The 20,733-nt window shown below is 41.4% G+C and overlaps 1 protein-coding gene across 1 annotated transcript in view; it reads left to right on the top strand.

The window, feature by feature from the left end:
* The window catches only part of LOC126248409 (uncharacterized), a 410,584-nt gene that overhangs the window by 275,726 nt on the left and 114,125 nt on the right, over positions 1–20,733 (top strand). Inside the window, exons 7-8 of the mRNA XM_049949365.1 lie at positions 14,193–14,425; positions 17,770–17,968. Coding sequence (XP_049805322.1) covers positions 14,193–14,425; positions 17,770–17,968 — 432 coding nt within the window. The remainder of the gene's footprint in view (positions 1–14,192; positions 14,426–17,769; positions 17,969–20,733) is intronic.

Here is a 20,733-nt window from a genome sequence, read left to right as displayed (position 1 = left end):
CATGCCCAAAATTCTACATTGGACAGACAGGCAGAAGTTTTGAAATTAGATACAAAGAACATATTGATGCTTTAAGACTTGATAACTTGAACAAATCAGCATTTGCAGCCCATATTGCTGAAGAAAACCATTCAGTGGGAAACATTGAGGACAACTTAAAAATTTTACATCTAGCAGAAAAAGGAGCCACTATGAATATATTAGAAGAAATAGAAACACACACCCACACACACAAAATCAGCACCCCAGACTATATCCTTAATGAACAAACAGTTAGCTAACACCCCCGTCCTGAAAAATTTCCAAAAATTATTTTCCTACCTCCAAAGCAAATAATATTAGTATGCCTATCTGCAGATCAAGTAGCAAATTTATATGTTAATATAATTCTCATGATGCTAAATGTAATTAAATATATATATATATATAAGTTTTAAACTTTATAATTAATTTAACAATATCAACTCAAAAATTATGTCTCTGTACCACTGTAAAAGGCATTACTGTTGCGTAAATGAATATATGATCCTTTCCAAACATAGGACGTCATCATCAAATGTTACAATATATCATAGCATCTTTGATACTCCTATGTTTGTAAGCTCTTTGTATGTATCAAAACATGGGGTACGTGGTAGAAATCTTCTCAGTGACAAACCTAAAGTGTTCAGTGAGAACAATTTATGTGTGCAACAATAAGAATGCAGTGGTAATGTATTCACATCTGTCGGACGAATGTTATGAAAACAAACACTCCAAACCGACGTTTCACGTTAAGTCACATGCAACGAAAATCTGTAACGTAACCATCTGTGTGTCGTGTTTACAATTATGTATTATTTATATTTTAGGACAATTAATCTGTAAAAAACACACCACATGTCATAAAGAAAGCATGTAAACCGTCTGAGGATGAATTAAGATTCGAAACCGGAAACGGTACCCTTTGAATAAAGGAACTGAAAGTAAATTTGTGGCTGGTTGCTGTCCTAACACCATCAACATTTTTCTTCAAACAGCAGCCACGGTCTCCATCATGTCATCATATGACAAAATTGCATAGTAAATTTGTTTCCTTATTTGAATTTACAACTATGAATGTAGCCTGTTTCGTAAATTCTTTAAATGCCATATCTGTGGGAAATTGCCTCTTCACTGCAATGTCAGGTTTGCTGTAAATGAACAGCAAACTTCAAAAGTCCCTTAACTTTGGCTTTCTTAACTTTTGGTATGCCTAAAGGTTAACAATTGAAATTGATGACCCTATGTCTGTATGAAAATTGATTGCAACTTTGTTAATGCAAATAGTTACAGGTAGCAATTTGTTACAGGTAGCAATTTGTTATTGCCAGCAAAAATGACATTCTCCTGGTGTTTTGTCCGTGAAAGTCTTTATATTTGCACTTGTTTGTTGTGCTGTTAACCTTTGCCATACACTTGGGTGTCTGCTGTTATTATCAGTTGTGCTTCATTTTGCACCCATCAGCTATATGTCTGGTCTTTTCACAGTAATTACAATGTGTGTCGTGACTGGAACAATCATCCCTTTTGTGGTTTATGCCACAGTGAGAACAAGATTGTAATTTAGTATTTCTGTACTTGCTTCTGAATGTTTCAGATGTGTAGCGTGCGTGCCCAGTGATTTTTGGATTTGGCCCTGCTGTTTTTCTTGGCCGTGCCAGCTGTTGACATGTAATGAATATGTCATCATTGATACGCTGTATTCCTTTAGCAGATAAGTGTGTTTGTTCATATGTCCAAATCTATTGCAAACAATGTTGTGAAGTCTGGTTTGCTAGACGAAGCAGGTCCTTTTTTAATTTGTCATGGGAGTGCACGATAAGCTTTTCACAGATGAGTGAATCTGAATGAGATTCCTTACATTGATCATTTTCACAGTGAAATTCACATTTGCAGTTCAGGCACCTGTGATTGACTAATCCTTTCTTTATAGAATTAATTGGACTCTTGAGACATTAAAAAAAAATCTGTGTCTAACAGCAGCAACGTGATCTTGTGAACCAAAATGCATCACAAATATTTCTGTAATGTCAGAACCGGAGGGAGTCACTGGTACACAAATAGACGAAAATTTCTGAAGAAGTGGAAATACAATGGAGCCTGCATATGCTAATCAAAATAATGCTTGTTCCCCAACACTTGATATCCAATGTGTGAGGTAATGCTGTTCAAATCACTGGAGGTAGTTCTTCCAGGACTCAAATTTCCGATCAAATGGCGGAAAGGGTGTCAGCAGCAGCTTGAATTGGAGTAGTTGTTTTTGTTGGCTGTTGTCCTTGTGTTCTTCACACTGGTCCAAGTGCACCACATAGAACCCATGAGTTGCAGGTAGTTATTGTGATAAGTTTAGGACTGGCTGTAGGACTAATTCCAGTTAGGCCATGTCTGAAAAATATGCTCAGAACAGGCTACAGATTCACAAAAATGTTCCAGAAAGGAAACGGATTAGCTGCTACATCTACATCTACATCTACATACATACTCCGCAATCCACCATACGGTGCGTGGCAGAGGGTACCTCACACCACAACTAGCATCTTCCCTGCCTGTTCCACTCCCAAACAGAAAGAGGGAAAAAGGACTGCCTATATGCCTCTGTACGAGCCCTAATCTCTCTTATCTTATCTTTGTGGTCTTTCCGCGAAATGTAAGTTGGCGGCAGTAAAATTGTACTGCAGTCAGCCCTAAATGCTGGTTCTCTAAATTTCCTCAGTAGTGATTCACAAAAAGAACACCTCCTTTCCTCTAGAGACTCCCACCAGAGTTCCTGAAGCATTTCCGTAACACTCGCGTGATGATCAAACCTACCAGTAACAAATCTAGCAGCCCGCCTCTGAATTGCTTCGATGTCCTCCCTCAATCCGACCTGAGAGGGATCCCAAACGCTCGAGCAGTACTCAGGAATAGGTCGTATTAGTGTTTTATAAGAGGTCTCCTTCACAGATGAACCACATCTTCCCAAAATTCTACCAATGAACTGAAGACGACTATCTGCCTTCCCCACAACTGCCATAACATGCTTGTCCCAATTCATATCGCTCTGCTATGTTACGCCCAAATATTTAATCGATGTGACTGTGTCAAGCGCTACACTACTAATGGAGTATTCAAACATTACAGGATTCTTTTTCCTATTCATCTGCATTAATTTACATACATCTGCGAGTAGCCAGATATTGTGTGTGTGTGCGTGTGTGTGTGTGTGTGTGTGTGTGTGTGTGTGTGTGTGTGTTTGTGTCTGCACCCAGTGGTCAAGACACAGGGCAGAACAACTGCTTGCAAGATAGAATATGATACTAAACTAAACACTACTGAATGATGGTGGAGAAGACACAGACTAGTGCAAGCCCAAAGCAGCCTATGCAGCAACAAGATGCAAAGCAAAAACCATCACCATGCATTGGACTGTTCTCTGTGAGGCTGGAGTGTGGCCTGAATAATGCCACCATTGGCTTGTGATCGGTAATTGGAGAGAACTTTGTTCCAAGGTAGAAGTGAAATATTTTAATGCCAAATGCCTCCATTTTGATCTGGGAATACTTTTGCTGAGCAGGAATCAGTGTCTTGGATGTGTGTGCTGTAGGCTGTTCAGAGCCATCACCATTTCTGTGCACCAAGGCTGCCCCAATGCCATAGGCGGATGCGTCAGCTGCCACAACCAGAGGGCGACTGGGAGAGAACACAGTGAGGCAAGGGGTAGATTTCAGCATGGTTTTCAATTGGGTGAAACCTTGGGAGCATGCAGGGGTCCAGTTGTGAGGCACACATTTTTTACGTGCAATTTGGGATGCATGAGGTAAGAACTTGGAATAATACTTCAGCTTTCAAAAAAAAAAAAAAAAGGTGCGGCAACATTCTGATTAGTGAACCTGGTTCTCTCTGTGGTGAGCCAGTGCCCCAAATTCTCCACTTCTGGCTGAGAAGGCTGCGCTTCTACAAACAACAGTGGAGGTCTGCATCCCACAGGACTATAAAAAGGGTGCGGAGGTTTTGCAAATGCTCCTGGCAGGAGGGTCCTGTAACAATGAGATTGGCTCTCATAACAGTTACGTCATCCAAGTAATTCACACATGCCAGAATATTCTGCTTCAGCTGTTCCAGAAGCCTTTGGAAAACTATGGGCAATTCCAAATGCGAGGTGCTTGTATATAATCCAAAAGGTGTTTTAATGACAGCAGTGTTCTGGGATTCCTGATCTAAGGGTAACTGGACTTAAACATTGGCAAGTTTGACCTTGGGGTAGTATTCCCCTCCAGTAAGTTTGCTGAGCTGGTCTTCTGGCTGGAGGGTAGGATATGGGATATAGGACAAGTTTCAACTGCAGTTGGGCATTGATAGTAGCCTTGCAATCTCCTGAATCTCCTAATAGTCGGAAAGAACCATTGGGCACTCTGATGATGCCTAATGGTGGTCCATGTACTTGACTTCACTGGCTGAATAACCCCAGCAGCCTGGAGAACCCCTCCCCCTATTGGGCTCACCACTCTTTGTTGAGTTCGTGATTGGCTACCACGGGGCCCCAGCCTTTGCAGCATCTTTTCACTTCCATGCTGCATGTCTGTCCTCTTGCTATTTTTTCCCCTTCCTTGGGGAATGTGTCTGGGGTGTTATTGGGAATGTTTTGCATTGTCCGTCACTGACGTAAGAATGGTCTCACTACTGTTTATCATTCTCTTTTCCTTTCTTTGTTTACCTCCTCCTATCCTTCCTCCACTTTGGTGTTTGAGGTTCCTCTTTTCTTTCTTCCTCCCTGTGCACTCCTGAAGGCCAGGCCACGCATCTGACGCATAACAGGTGACAGGGTAATGCATAATTACCAGCCCCCTGGTTGACAGGTTGGGTTTGCATGTACCCCCCTGGTTCAGGCCAGGTGCAGGGAGGGATGACTGCCTGAGCTGCTACTTTCCCAAGTTGCTGGTTCCCTTGTGAAGGGGGCCCCCAGTTGGAAGGAGTGTACCATTGGAGACGTTGGCAATCGTGGGGGATTATCTTGCAATGAGCCACTCGTCTTCACAATCAACATCTACGAAATGTTAAAGGAATGACGCTAACGATTCAAAGACCCTTCCAGCTGCACCATGGTTTCACGTACTGAAGATGGTCAGTCCTTTTGCAACGGTAAATCCGTTCATTATTCAGAAAGGTGTTGATGCAGTTGCCGGCACTGTGAAATCCTGCTCTCGTTTATGGAATGGCACTTTGCTGTTGGAGACTACTTCTGATTCTTAAGCACAACACCTGCTTGCCGCTACGCTTCTCCATGGCTATTCTCTTTGTATCGAGGCCCATAGAACTCTGAATTCCTCCCATGGTGTTATTTACACTAGGCTGCTCGATGGTCTGACCAAGGCCAAAATCCAAACATACCTCTCTGGTCAGGGTGTCATTGCCGGCCATCGGGTGATGAAAAGGGTAGATTTCTTCGTAGTGCCCACACGCAGTCTTTTTCTCACCTTCGATAGTGTGATGCTTCCGTCAAAGATCAAAGCAGGCTATGGAGTTATCACATTTCGACCGTACATTCAGACCGCGATACACTGCTACCAGTGTCATTGTTTCAACCGCACTCGAATGTCTTCTCGATACCCGGCAAAATGTGTAACCTGTGGTAAGGATCTGCATGAGGGCGATTGTCCGCCTCCTCCTCCCTGCTGTATCAACTGCAATGGTGACCATGCCGCCTGCTCTCGGGATTGTCCCATATATCTTGATGAGCGGGCTGTTCAGGAAATCCGGGTAAAAGAAAAAGTCCCTTACCCGGTCACTTGGGAGTTATTGGCTAGTTGCAAACCCTGCATTCTACTGTCTGGCACTTACAGTACTGTTCTTGCTACGTCTCACTCCATGAAGGACATGGCCACACAGACATGCGACCTCAGGTTCAGCTCCGAGTTTGTGAAGAAATTGCCCAGTGTCAAAGTAACATCATTATCCCATCATTCAGCTGTGCAACAAGCCATCAAACTTTCACCTCAAGGGGCAGAGTCACCAGCTACATAACCAGTAGGCCGGGAAGGACAGGAGGAGTACTCCCCTGAAGACTTCTTCTGTCCCTCCAGCCAATGAACATCTGAGTCTTTCTCTGATAACCAGAAAGGCTCAAAGAAGTCCAACAAAGGCAAATGATCTTCTCCTTAGCCAACTCGAAGATCCTCTTCAATGATGTCGCCACATGATACTTTCGCTTGGCCGGCCTTCGTGTCACCAGTGGACACCACCAACCGTTTTTCTACGTTGGACTCTGCAGACCGACAACACAAGAAAGCAGATGCTTCTGTGGACCTCATGGAGCAGGATCCTCCTGCCTCTGTGCCCTGTAGTAATGAGTCTTCGCAGGCCGGCACACAGCAGCTGTTGAGGTGACACTCCTTCATTTTTTCCTCATCATGACTCTCCTCCAGTGGAACATTCACACCCTTTGATCCAAAAACGAGGACTTACAGCTGCTTTTAGAATTGCAGTGTTCCCATGTACTCTGCATTCAGGTAACAAAATGGCATCCTCATGACCACTTTGAGCTTTCGTATTTCTTCCCAGTCCGCTTTGACTTTCCCCCTGAGGTTGGCATTCCATCTTATGGGGGAGTCATGCTGCTCATAGAGGATGACGACGTTCATAGTCAACCCATCTCCCTGACTACCCATCTTCAAGCTTTTGCAGTTCGCCTTGTCCTTTCTCACCTGACGTTTTCTGTTTGCACCATTTACATCCGTCCGTCATATGATGTCACCCAGGCAGACTTCCTCCAGCTTATTGGGCAGCTACCTCACCCGGTTCTGGTGCTCAGTGACCTTAATGCACACCATCCCCTTTGAGGCTCTCTCAGAGCCTGTCAGAGAGACGCCTTTTTGGCTGACCTTCACAATCAACTCAACCTCTTCTGCCTTAACACAGGAGCATCCACATTCCTTTCCGACTCCTCGCACACCTATTTGCATTTGGACCTATCCTTCTGCACTGCCCAGTTTGCCCATCGTCTTGAGTGGTCCGTTCTTTCTGACACCTACTCGAGCGACCATTTCCCGTATGCTATCTGTTTGCTGACTCCTACCCCACCTGCATGCACACCCAAATTGCAGCATAACAAGGCGGACTGGTGGCTTTACTCCTCCTTGGTGACCTTTGACAAACACGATTTCCCCAGTTGTGATTACCAGATGGACTATCTTACAAATGTTGTCCTTACCACTGCAGAATGTTCCGTTCCCCGCCCTTTCTCTTTACCATGCTGTGTCCAGGTTCCTTGGTGGACTGAGCCATGCCACGATGCAATTCCGCATTTATAACCATCATCCTATGATGGCAAGCTGCATTAATTATAAAAAGATGCGTGCACAGTGCCATCACATTATTCGGGACAGCAAAAAAAGCTAGCTGGGTTTCATTCACTAGTTCTTTTAACAGTTCCACTCCCTTGTCTGTCATGTGGGCCAACCTCCAACAGCTGTCTGGGACCAAGATCTGTTCCCCAATTTCTGGCCTGACAGTAGCAGACAATGTCATCATGGACCGTATTGCTATCTCCAACACCTTGGGCCACCATGTTGCAGAAATTTCGAGCTCTTCACTGTAGGCTCAGGTCATATCCTTCTCTTCTCAGAATCGTGAGTGCTACAATCAGTCTTTACTGTGAGGGAGCTAGATCATGCTCTCACTTCATCCCCCCCTCCCAGGGCCAGACGCTGTTAACATTCAGGTGTTGCAGCATCTTTCTCTTGCGGGCAAGCACTTTCTGCTTAACACATACAACTGCATCTGGACAGAGGGCACATTTCCCAGATGCTGGCGTGAAGCCACTGTCGTACCCATACCTAAGTCCAGTAAGGACAGACAACTTCCTTTTAGCTACTACGCCATCTCTCTCACCAGCTGTGTTCGCAAGATGATGAAACGTATGATTCATGCCCGGCTGGCATGGTGGCTCGAGTCCCGCAATTTACTAACCACTGCACACTGTGGATTTTGAGCGCGCCGTTTTGCAGTTGACCATCTCATCACTTTGTCCACACATATCATGAATCGTTTTCTGTGGAAATGGGAATAAGCTCCAAGTTGTTAAGCCTGTCCCAGCAGCTTGGACAACCTCCTCTCGGCCATCCCGCCATGAGGAGGTCATTTTAACTAGGTTGTGTATTGGGCACTGCCTTTTTAGCCATCATCATTTGTTAAGTAGCACTCCCCCACCACTTCATACACATTGTGTCCAAGTTTTAACTCTGCACCATTTCCTGACAGAATGCCCATTTTTTTAACCGTTTACAGCCCCACTTGAGTTTGCTGTCTGGGTTATCGGCCGTTTTAGCAAATGACACGTGGGGTGTCGACTGCGTTTCACTTTTTATCCATCATAGCAATATGGTGAAGGGCATTTAAATTTTAGTTCTGGATCTCTGTTTCTTTATGGTGTATTTTATAGACCTTTCTCCACGTCCCTGCTTCTAGCTGTCTTCTCTTACGTCTATGGGGATTGATGTGCAGTCATTTTTTAACTCCTCTCTGTCTTTGTGTTCTGCAGTTTTGATGTAGGTGTGTCTGACCCTAGTGGTTTTTGCGCCCTAAAACAAAACAAACAAACAAGCCAGGAGATGATATAGCTTCTGATTCAAATCAGCATGTTAGGCAGCTAGCATTCGTCTGGCATCCTAAAAATGAGGCATTGTGTCCTGCCAAAGGGCAATGTGCACCTGAAAGATTGAGGTACACACCATATCTGGTTAAAATATAGTTGCAAATTCACTGCAGAGAGTGTCCAGTTTCTGGAATGGGACTGGGATTGGTGTGACCTGGACTTAATCAGAGAGAGAAAATACAAACAAAATTAATTTGTCAAGGCCAAAAATGTTAGTAGCTGGCAGGTGGTCAGTGACATGTAATATGCTGCATAACATGTTTGTAGGCTGCAATGACTGGGTTCTGCCCACAAAGAGGAATAGAACTGTCCTCATAGGCCACCAAATGCCATGAGGTTGGGGACAACTCAAGTGAGACCAGTTGTACATATGTCACCTGATTTATCAAAGAAACAGTGGTTCTGTATCCACATGGAAATTAACATCCTGGTTAGAAATGTGAAGTGTGAGAAACAGTTTCCACATGAAGGGGTCACTCATGGGAACTGCTGACTACAGCACATGTAGGGTGTCCTGGTGCACTCATGGGGCGGATGGGAGCAGGTTGCACAGCTTCAACACACAGAGTGGAAATTTCCCTCTTTACCACAGCATGTGCCGGATTCCCACCGATCTGGGCAGTCTGCTTGGGAGTGAGTGGAGAAACATTACAGGTATGAATGGAGCAGTCCCCATGAGCATCGACTAGGCAACCAGAGGATCAGGTACAATAAGATGTTGGACTTGAGATGTGGGTGCGGAAACTGTGGTGGTGCATTAACCACTGGAACTTCTGGCCTCCCCATGAATAGTTCATTAGCAGCCTATGCAATTTTAAACAAGTGTGCAATGTGCAAGATATCTTTCACTGCCTACAAAGCCTTGCAGCCTTGATCGGTGTAAGCGAAATTGTACTTGCAGCTGAGACCTTGCAAGTCAGTGATAGTCCAGGCTGTTAGTGGTGAGACTCAAGCCTGGAGGCAACCACATGATATCTATGGGAACAGATGTCTCCTGAAAGGAGAGCATGATGGGTTCAGACTGAGGAGCTGTTTTTTGTAGGATAAAAAACATGTCAGGTGATGCCCATGACAGAAATAATTATTGCTGCAATGAATTATCCCTGACTTGAAACGCCAAGTAATGTTGCTTCAGTAAATACAAATGTGTGTCCCATTCCTCTGTAGCGTTATCGAAAGGCAGAAATGATGGACGTATTTGGGCATCAGTTGTAGGGGCAGGGGGTTACTGAAGCCTGATGCAATGGAGGATAGTGATCTCGTGAGCTCAGAGTTTGTCTGCCTGTAGTAGAAGTGCCTTTCGAACAGGTCTGTATGTAGCTGCTGCTGTTGCATCAGCTGCTGCTTTTGCTCCAGCAGGCAAGCTAATTTAGTATCCATGCTACCAAACAAATTTTTTTCCTTGTCGCCTATGCTATATCCGCAAGTAGCCATATATCAACACACACGTCTGTACTCAGTAGAGAAATGGATGAAGCCACAAGGTGGAAAGCTGCATGTGGAAAAGAACATGATATCAATCAGTAGCTGTGCTAAATACGGCTAACAGCAGACAGGACACAGGCCAGGACAAGCCCATAGCAACCTCTGCAGTAATGAGGTGCAAAGCAAAAATCTTCACCACCACGATGTCTCAACAGACCAAGAACAAAGAGATAGACAATCTGAAATAAGATCGGAGAGGAGGAGGAAGTGCCTAGCGAAATTTTCATCAAATAGGCCATACATAGTACAGCGATGATCGTAACTGACAATATCAGATGCAAATACAGAACTGAGTGACTGTTTGCTTGGTTGCATTATTCACACTGACTGCAAGGAACACTACTGGCTGGTGTATTACATGTGAGATGAGTGGTGTGCTCACTGTGCAGGTACGGCACTAATTCGATACTGTGCCATCTAATGGCCATTGAGGTCCATTTCCTCTGGCTGGTATTCACCTTCCATGGAGCCAAATACTAGATTAGCAGTCCTAGAATGTACTGTGAACAGAATATTTTAAGCCATGCTGTGTTGCCACAAAAATCGAACCAAAGAATCATGCTGTGTAAGTTTAAGTAAAAATAAAACATGTCCTGCTTAGTAACATTTCTCTTTTTGACCAGTATTGTTTCATTTAGTTCATTGTCTAATGTTGAGAATGTTATGGGTTTGCATTGACGTCAACAATTTCCAGTTTTTCTCATTGCCAAATGTTGATATTTGTGAAAAATTGTCAGCATCTTTAAAGTTTGTCCATATCGCCAAAACGTTGATTGGTGAAAATTGTCATCACTTTTTAAAGTTTGCCTTCATCACCAAAGTATGTGAATATAGTAACTGAATGCTATTATTAATTTAGTCAAAATATCCATGGTAACAGAAAATGGTCTACCAGCTATGGTTCCATAATGGTGGCTGATTTGCACAGTTGCAAAGAAACACTTCTTCAATAGGCCGGCACTCTAGGAAAGATGTAGCAACATGATAAAAAATACCAAATAACATTCATTAACAGTATGTTACAAAATGGTACTTACCTTCAATACAGTTTGATGCATGGCACTTGATGTTCTATACATAATGCAATGATATCTAATTAACTTTGTTGTCTCTTGGCAGTCTATAATTCATCACTATAACTGTATGTAATTGAACAGACACTCTGGAATGTTTAAAGTTCTCCATAAATAGCGAATGCCAAGTCAGAGGTAGTCTTCAGAGTACTTCACTGAACTGACTGCAGGCACTGAAGTGAACTGTCTAATTGCTGGTGTGGAACTGTCAATGTGTCTGCAGCGTGTTAGCGGAAGAATTTCTATCTCCTCCAGAAGCAAATTAGTGAGTAGTTGACAGTGTTCCTTACTAGCTGCTGTCCACTCTATCGGCAGTCGATTATGACCCATTGGAGGAAGTGGCGCCGAAGCAGGAAGATGTTTGTGTTTGTGAGTGCTATCTGGAGGCTGCTGCATGGAACTGAGACATGCCAGGCGAGTGGTTGTGTCTGTGTGGTTGCGCCATCTCATAGTGTTTGTTGTGTACCTCTTGGCTGACACACAACACTTACGTGATAGTAAATAGTTTTCCCACAACCAGAATCCCACTACATTCTTCATTTATTAATAGCTCTTCCACTTTCATCGTCATCATCATCATCATCATCATCATCATCATCACATGATTCTACAACTGTTACTATTGACAGTCACTCTCTTATAACATCTAACTACTATCTGATTTGGCCAAACAATGGACCTTTTGGAGGATCCTAACACAAGTTGTATTATCAGTATCATAACAGTAAAGGTTGTATGAAAACTATAGCGAAAAAAGATTAGTACAAATAATTTCACATGTGGCATGAAGGTCAATAAAATATTAAAGCACTTTTCAGTTAAAGATTTTATCAGTTGCAAAGATTTCTTATGCTAAATTTTGTAAAATACATGTCCGCCTGCTTAGCTGACTGTTAACGTGTTTGCCTACCAAGGAGCGGGCCCGGGTTCAATTCCCGGCTGGGTTGGAGATTTTCTCTGTTCGTGGACTGGGTGTTGTGTTGTCATCATCATCCTTTCATCATCATCAGTGACACCCAAGTCAACCAATGTGGCATTGACTGAAATAAGACTTGCAACCGGCAGCTGAACTTCCCCATGTGGGGCCTCCTGGCCAACAATGCCACACAATCATTTCATTTCATTTTTGTAGAATAAATTACATGAATGATTGAAGTTGTTATACATAAATTTTCATTAAAAATTAATTGGAATTTTAACTCCCCATAATAATGCTAATTCTCATAACAAATCTTCAGCATACTACACAAAAACAAACAGTGTTTAAATGCCTACTGAAGACTTGAAAATTGAAAATTGTTTACATTATGGCCAGTCAGTTACATTATTCTGTAGAATTCTATTGAAGTACTTCCATTTGTAGGCTACTTATTATTCATAGTGCCACTATGCAGTGATTAGCTAAAGTTGAAAATTAAGGCATAGCTGCAAAAATATGTTTACGTAATGAAATTACAGTGTATCATGACGTTTAGTAATCAGATGTATCATAAACTACATTCGGTGAATCTTGGTCTGTTAGATTACAAATTAAAGACATTTATTGATGATTACATCCTGTAGAGCTACCAGATTGTGAAGATGCCAGTTGCTATGTTTCATCTGATGTTTGCATTAGTTCCAGGTATTTTCTATGGAATTAAGACTGGATTGTTTAGCAGGCCATTTGATGTGTGATAAGGTACCTGAATGCTTATTAAACTGGCCATTTATGTATACAACCCTGTCAACACAGATGTTGTTAACTTGGGAAAGCGTAGAATGTCCACAGCATACTCATGCTGAAGATGTGAAAGAAAGGACAATATCTGGTCATCAAGAATTTTAACATATGCATCCAAGTTTGTGTCCACGGTAACCTGAATGAGTGGGCCAAAGTCATGACATGAAAACAGCACACACCCTAGACATCACAGAGCCAGACCTCCACACAATGCCGTTAAATGCTTTATTCAGCTTTTGGCGCACTCGGTGACTTGCACTATGTGAACAGAGGCAAAATTGCATCTTCTGCAGACATATTACATTTCTCCAGGCAACTCTGTCCTGTTTCTGTGTTACTTGACACACTGAAGACGTGCAGATTTCTGTGCCACAGTGAGCAGTGGATTTTTGTGCAGAAGCAGTCCTCAAATGCTCATTACTAGCAGTTCCCTTCACAAAGTTTGCTTGGAAACAAGTTGAGGTTGACCTGCATTCACTGACAGCAGCAATTCATGTCAGGTTTTAAACTGATTGTCATTGAAAAGGGATGATACTGGTATCTAGCCACTGCCAGTTAGGCCCTTTTTCCAACCATTATTCTTGGGTGGCTGTGAGTGATACACCATTCCATCTAGAAATGCTGGACAGTTTGCTTTGATATATTAGCAAATAAGACAATTTCATTCACAGTGTGGGTACGGGTATGTTCAGTCACAGTAGCTCCTTTCTGTACAGCTTCACATTGATCTATCTTAAATTGCTGATTCCGTACAATCGACTGGCATATACACAACACATCACTGCCATGACTTAAGTTATTGATGAAAGCTCACTTGGCCACCTGTTGCCAGTTCAAACACTGTCAGCAGCACTCCAGAGGGACTACTGTGCTCTTTTTTAAGGGATGATAATATTTTCTTCAGTGAGTGTATATTGTAATTTTGTTGTCAGTTATGCAGCAGAATTAGGATCAACTGCAACAACTGCTTACAGCTTACCCAAATTCAAATTATTGTATACTGTTCATTTTTTGTTTCAAGCTATTACTGTAGAACTGACATCAAGAAATGGTTCAGTACCATTGAAATAAAGCCATTGAATATTTGCATAAAGTGTGGTAAAATGATTATTCAGTTAAAGTTGTTTAAACTATCAAACTAAAGCTTCTGGAATCTGCAGTGTTATTGCAAACTACACCACTTATTTCATATGTAGTTTTAAATGGGTCTTTGTGTCTTATTTGAGATTTTAATAATAAATTCATCATTATTGTGTTTCAGCAAAATTTCAGAAAGACCATGGTGGATTCTGTTGTTTTTGCAAGAGTACTGTGCCTAGTGGTAGCCTGGGAAAGTACTGTGTGCGCTTCGGATTTGACATCAGGCAATTCTGTCGCAGTACATGTCTTGAAGAATTCAAGAAAGGACTTAAAGTTTGTAGTTATTGTCAGAAGGATATATCAGGTGGATCTGAAGGTTTCTTGGCTCCTGTTGGTGACCGAGGTCAATTTAAGGTAATTTTTGTCTGTCTTGTGATGTTTGTTTAGATTTTTCTCTATAGCAGCTTGTTGTTCATTATTTTCTAAGTATAATTATGATAAAAGTGCATAAGCTGTACTTTTAATATATTATCTCCTGTTTCTTAATTAGTTTATTACATGCCTTATAAAGCATTTTCCACTTTAAAGATGTTTTTTTTTACTTAAAGAATTATTTTAATGCCATTGCTGCAATTCTCTAAATCCAAAGCCCTACCTTAAGAATAGCTTCCATGATGGACTACCAATTTCCTGGTACTACATGCTATAGTGGTTGTCCCTGGGGCATGTTATCATCTAGTTTGTTGAGTTACTAGTACTGAGTTCGCCATCCTGCTTTTCCTATATCTTCCTCCCTGTTACAAGTTTAAGATAATGAGAAGAATGAAGCAGCTTATCACATCCCAGGTAGTTAATGTTGGATCTGTGAAACAGTTGTTGCCTGTTATTTGTCCTCTGGCAGGCGTACCAGTACTGAAGATCAGGAGGGAAGAAAATCGTGAACAATTAGGATGCTTATTTAGTTTCAATGAAGCATTTCATTACTGGGTAAAAAGTAATATAATCTTACACATGACTCATACAACCTTTACAGCTGTGCACCTGCTGTACTTCTTTCACTGTGATGTACAGGAAATGAAGTCATTACTATACACAAAATGTAAGTTACGCTCCTGTTGGCCAACTAGCATTATTACAAACTTATCTTTTTTTTATGTCTTGTGAAGCAGTCCTTGGGTGTTCATAAATGTTTTCCTTCAGTCAGTCTAGATCTACATTTATGCTCTGCAAACCTTCTTACAGTGTGTAGTGGGGGGTGGGTGAGGGGGAGGTGTACTTTGTGTGCAAGTGCCACTTCACTTCCCCCTTTACCTGTTCCAGTCGCATATGGTTCATGGGAAGAGCGATCACTAGTAAACATCCCTAAGGGGTTGAATCTCTCTAATTTTATCTTCGTGGCTTTTCATGAGATACACATAGGAGGAAGCAATATATTGTTTGACACTCTAGGAGTGTACGTTCTTGGAACTTTCAACAATAGAGGATGAGAACATCTTTCGTGCAGCGTCTGCCATTGGACTTGCCTGAACATCTCCCTGACACTGTCTTGTTTACTAAATGAACCTGTAATGAAACTGGGTGGTCGTCTTTGCATCTTCTCCATTTCCTCTATCAGTTCTGGCTAATACAGATCTAATAATGATAAGCATTATTTGAGTATTGATTGAACAAGCGTTTTTTATGCTACTTTGTTTGTTGATGGACTACATTTCCTGAGGATTCTTCCAATTAATCTCTGTCTGGCATCTGCCTTACTCTCGTGACTTTCTCCCTCCGCTCTACCTCTTCTGTCAATGGTTCTCCCCATTTATTCTGCATCGAGACTGACTTATGATATTATTTGATTGCCTAAAACCAAAAAATGGCTGCAAAATTATTGGGCACCCACACATCTCAGTCATTTAATTTCTTCGCACTTAAATGGGGCTTTGGCAGACCAGGGAAGAAATTTTCTCTGGAATCAACAATGTTGTAGCGTAAGCTTTGAAATAAATAAAAATGAAGGAACTTTAGTGTTTGAGACTGATGACCATAGATGTTAAGTCCCATAGTGCTCAGAGCCATTTAGGGTTTGATGTGTTGCCACATTCCTTGAAGAGGCGGCGAATTAAATATAAGCCAAATCAAGTGGAGAGTTTTATAATGCTACTTCAGTACAAACAAAAACTGGAATGCATAGAAAAATCAAGATATTTAGACAACACAGTAAAGGTGGTAAATAAAAATGACTGGAAAGGTGCAGAAGGGAGCCCAGCCCCCCAAACCTCTCTGTTCCCAAAAAGGAAATTATTTAAAGGAAAAAGTGGTATCTTTAATAGTACTGTTCAGTTGTACCATCAGTTGCCACATACGGAATTCAGATATTTGCACTAAGTTGTTTGGACAATATCTGAACAAGCAGCTGATGTAAAAGTAACAAAAAAGTTACATCTCCTAATAAGGATATACAAACCATATATGTACATAGTTCAGTCACATTACTGTGACCGCCTGTCAAAAGCCTGAATAACCATCTTTTGCTCCACAGACATACAGGAAGAGTGTCAGTGAGGTTCTGGAAGGTACCAATGGGAATGTGGAGCCACGCCAACTCCAGTGCCGTTGGCAGGTGCACTAGGTTTCTCAGTTGAGGATTCGTGGTATGAACAATCTGATCGATGTGATCACACAGACTGTTGATTGCGTTTAACTCCAGGGAGTACAGTGAACTCATCGTGGTGCTCTTCAAACCATATAAATACACTCCAAGCTGTGTGACACATTTCATTGACCTGCTGGTAGATGCCCTCATGCCACATAAAAAACAAACTGCATGTCAGGGTGGACATGGTTCCCAAGGATAGATGCATACTTGTCAATACATTGTGCCTTCCAGAATGGTGAGATCATCTAGAGAATGCCATAAAAACATACCACAGACCATAATGCTCCCTTCTCTGGCCTGGACCCTACCAATGATTGTTGCACGGCTGTACAGTCAGTACAGGTGGATAAACAAGGTGCGCGCTGTGGAGGCCCATATGCAGCAACATTTGCTGAACAGACATTGAGGAGACACTGTTGGTAGCCCCTTGGTTCATATGGCCTGTCAGTTGCTCAACAGTTGCACATCTGTTCATCCACGCACATCTCCACAGCTCCTCTTTCATCTATGGTCTGTAGTGCACCACAGTTGCCTCAGCACTGGTTTTGGATAGAGCAGAGCAAATAGACAGAAAAACATAGTATATTCTCATTGTACCAGGGCCTCTGGAGGTAGTTTCCCCTGTAGATGCTGATGGCAAACATTGTTAACAACTGAGAAGTTGCTACTTTCTGTGAAGTTTTATGAAGAATGACACTTACGGCACTTCATGTAATGTTTTTTACAATTTCTCTTCAATTTTGAGTAATATGTTACCTCTGTTCATATGACTGATAATCTCCTGCAGAATATTATATTGTTTAAATCAGTTTTTTTTTTTTTTTGGCATTACAAGTTAAAGCCTAAACGCAAACACCACAATCATCTACTGAGAAAATCAGCTGCCTCATTTTATTTCCACTACTATGGACATAAAATCAACATCAACAAATGTTGTAACAGTTAACACAAACATCAGAATTATGAACATGTAATTTATGTACAATGGTTTTGCAACAAAACTCATGCCAAAATAAATCAGTCATTAAAATGCTGAAATCTTGACGGGAATGTGCAATTTATGACATGTTTCTTCAGTTAAAGCAGTGGTAAGTAATTTGCACATGAATTTCAGGAATTTTGCAGCCAGAAATGTATGGAAAAATATGATTACATGAGTGGTAATAAAAAACCTCCACCAGTAATTCATCAGTGTGCTGTCTGTAATAATGAGAAGCTGGTGACTATCGAAGTGATGTTGAATGGTGTCTATAACAAATTGTGCAGTGAACCATGTTTTGCTGCATTTAAATTTGTTAACAGAATTATTGCAGGTGAGAAACTGGCCATAATGATAATGATTTACTAACATAGTATATTTACTTAGAATTCTGTAATTGTTAGATTTGCTCTTCAAGATTTTTTAACACACAACTGTTGTGTGTTAAATTTTTTTTATTTGCATGTGTAAGAGATGATAAATATGAGATTTCAGCAGAAGTTAGTCCTTATTAGCACCAGTAATGCAGAAGAAAAGTTGTTCTCCATGTGCTGTTTCTGGAAAATCCAGGCTAGGAAGGAAATACCCACTTGATTAAGCTCGCAGAATGCACTAAACAATGTGTTACTTCAACTAATGAAGTAAACTGTCCTTGTAATGGATTATTCTGTTGGTTTTTTTTCCATAAAAGTAGTTCTTATTTAAAGGTGAAAAGTGCTCTTAGCAGTGTGTAAGTGGTTGTTGTGTCTAGCAAAATTCTTGGTACCCAGATCTGCTGACTGAATCAGCCACAAATTTAACTGTATACAGAACAGACTCAAAATATCTTTATCAGTGATTTAGTAATAAGATATGTTATCTCATGAAAAGTGCACCACATAAAAACATGTCACTGACATGACAAAACTGCATGGAAATTAATAATCTCTTCTGAAAATATTTATCTGAAAAAATCCAGACAGTATTCTGGAAGGTCCCACAAGTTTGACTTAAGTTACTGAACTGCAATATGTAGACAACAGTGCTTCTCCAGCTCACACACCCACAGAGCTGCACCGAGCGAGGTGGCGCAGTGGTTAGCACACTGGACTCGCATTCGGGAGGACGACGGTTCAATCCCGTCTCTGGCCATCCTGATTTAGGTTTTCCGTGATTTCCCTAAATCATTTCAGGCAAATGCCGGGCTGGTTCCTTCGAAAGGGCACGGCCGATTTCCTTTCCAATCCTTCCCTAACCCGAGCTTGCGCTCCGTCTCTAATGACCTCGTTGTCGACGGGACGTTAAATACTAACCACCACCACCACAGAGCTGCAACTGTCTGTAAATCGTTTCAGTACTGGATATGAACAGTTTGGCCTGACTATCAACAGCCAAAAAACAAAGGTACCTCACAGCCAGCTCCTGGAACAGTCTTTCCAGATTTCAGTATCTCTATTCCAGCACACCTTTGTAACAAGTAGATGACTTCCTCTATCTAGGAAGTATCTTACTGACTAATTGCTCATTGTAAAAGGACATGGAGAAAACAGGATTCGTGCTCCACATGTTGCTTTTGGACATTTCCTACACTATGCACCATACTGGTGGTGTATCAAACAGTTGTTTCTACCCTGCTCTACAGTTGGGAAACCTGGATGCTATATCATTGTGATCTTAAGAAATTACAACACTTAAACCAACAGAATCTTAGATACATTATGAACATAAAATGGGATGACCTCGTATCAACCACTACTATTCTTGAGAAGGCAAAGATGTACAGTATAGAAGCCACAGTTGCTGATCACCAGCTCCGATGGATTGGGCATGTCTAGTGAATGAGAAACAATGGACTTCATTGACAAATTTTGTATAGTGAAGTGAAGTCCCATGGTGCTTCTCTCAAGAACCAATTTCAGAAGAATCTAAAGAGTCTAAATATTGACCTGAGTAATTGGTGTGCTACAGCGGAAGATCATAATCACTGGCGCACAATTACTTCAGCTACTGTCTTACATTTTGAGCAAGAATGTCAGAGATGTAAAATTTGTCAAGCCCAGCCATTCCCTCCACCCTCTCTTATGTGTAACGTATGTGGTCACATGTTTCATGCCAGGATTAGTCTGCTAAGCCATCAAAAGCATTTCCATACTTGAACTGTGATGCAGTAATGTAAATGCAGGAGAAAAATGAAAACTTGGACATGAGTATCAGTTAATGACAGTTCATGAACAATTCAGCTGTGAACTGTCTTTGAGAAACTTTCAATAGCTTACAGGAAAAAGTTGTTATAATCAAAAAATACTCTCTTAATTCAGTGTACTCTTGTTCAAAAGTCAGTACCAGTTATATAAATAATAAAATGCGTAAACCTATATGAAACCTATTAAAAACAGGAAAAAATCCAAAATGAGAAAAGTATGCTGCAGCCCAGCATTAACTGCTTTATATGAACTAGCATCCATAAAGTGTGCAACGAAATATAGCCTCGAAAAGAAAAGATACAAAAAGTGACAGTCTTTGGTCATAACACAGGCTGGGAATGTAATATTAAAAAGCTTGAAATATGATTGAATAAAAGAAACATTAGTTTCCGTTAACTAAATATGAATTAAACAAAACACAGTTTGTGTGCTTTTCACCCCAAAATAAACTTATTCACAAAATGAAAATGAAAGTGGACCTATAAGTTAATCTATTCTTGTGGTTCTTTTATGTAATGTGTTTTGATGTAACAGTCTGGAGCATCACGATATATATTACTGAAGTCTTGCAGAAGGGAAAGTCAGTTGCTGTATCTTCTGTGATAATAGCTAAAGCAGAGATGTTGGGAATACTATAGGCAGGCCAAGTCATATCAAATAAAAGCTCGCTTTGAGTCAGGAGTATTTATATAGTCCAGATGTGGAGAAACAGAAAGGAGGTAGAAATGTTTGTAAGAACAAACAGTTGAAAAGAAAGAAATAGCTGAGAAGGCAACAGAAGGGATCTCTGTAGCTGAGCAGTCAGCCTATCTGACTGCAACACAGAGGACTCTTGTCATATTTGGTACCCTGCCCTGCCACTGGATGCTCAACTTTCACCCTGACTATGGTTTGCCAATAACCGTTCACTAAGAAA

This window comes from Schistocerca nitens, chromosome 3 (assembly GCF_023898315.1).
Source record: "Schistocerca nitens isolate TAMUIC-IGC-003100 chromosome 3, iqSchNite1.1, whole genome shotgun sequence".
NCBI classification, from domain to species: domain Eukaryota; kingdom Metazoa; phylum Arthropoda; class Insecta; order Orthoptera; family Acrididae; genus Schistocerca; species Schistocerca nitens.
The sequence above is the reverse complement of the archived record's forward strand: the minus strand, read 5'-3'. Positions and strand labels throughout refer to the sequence as shown.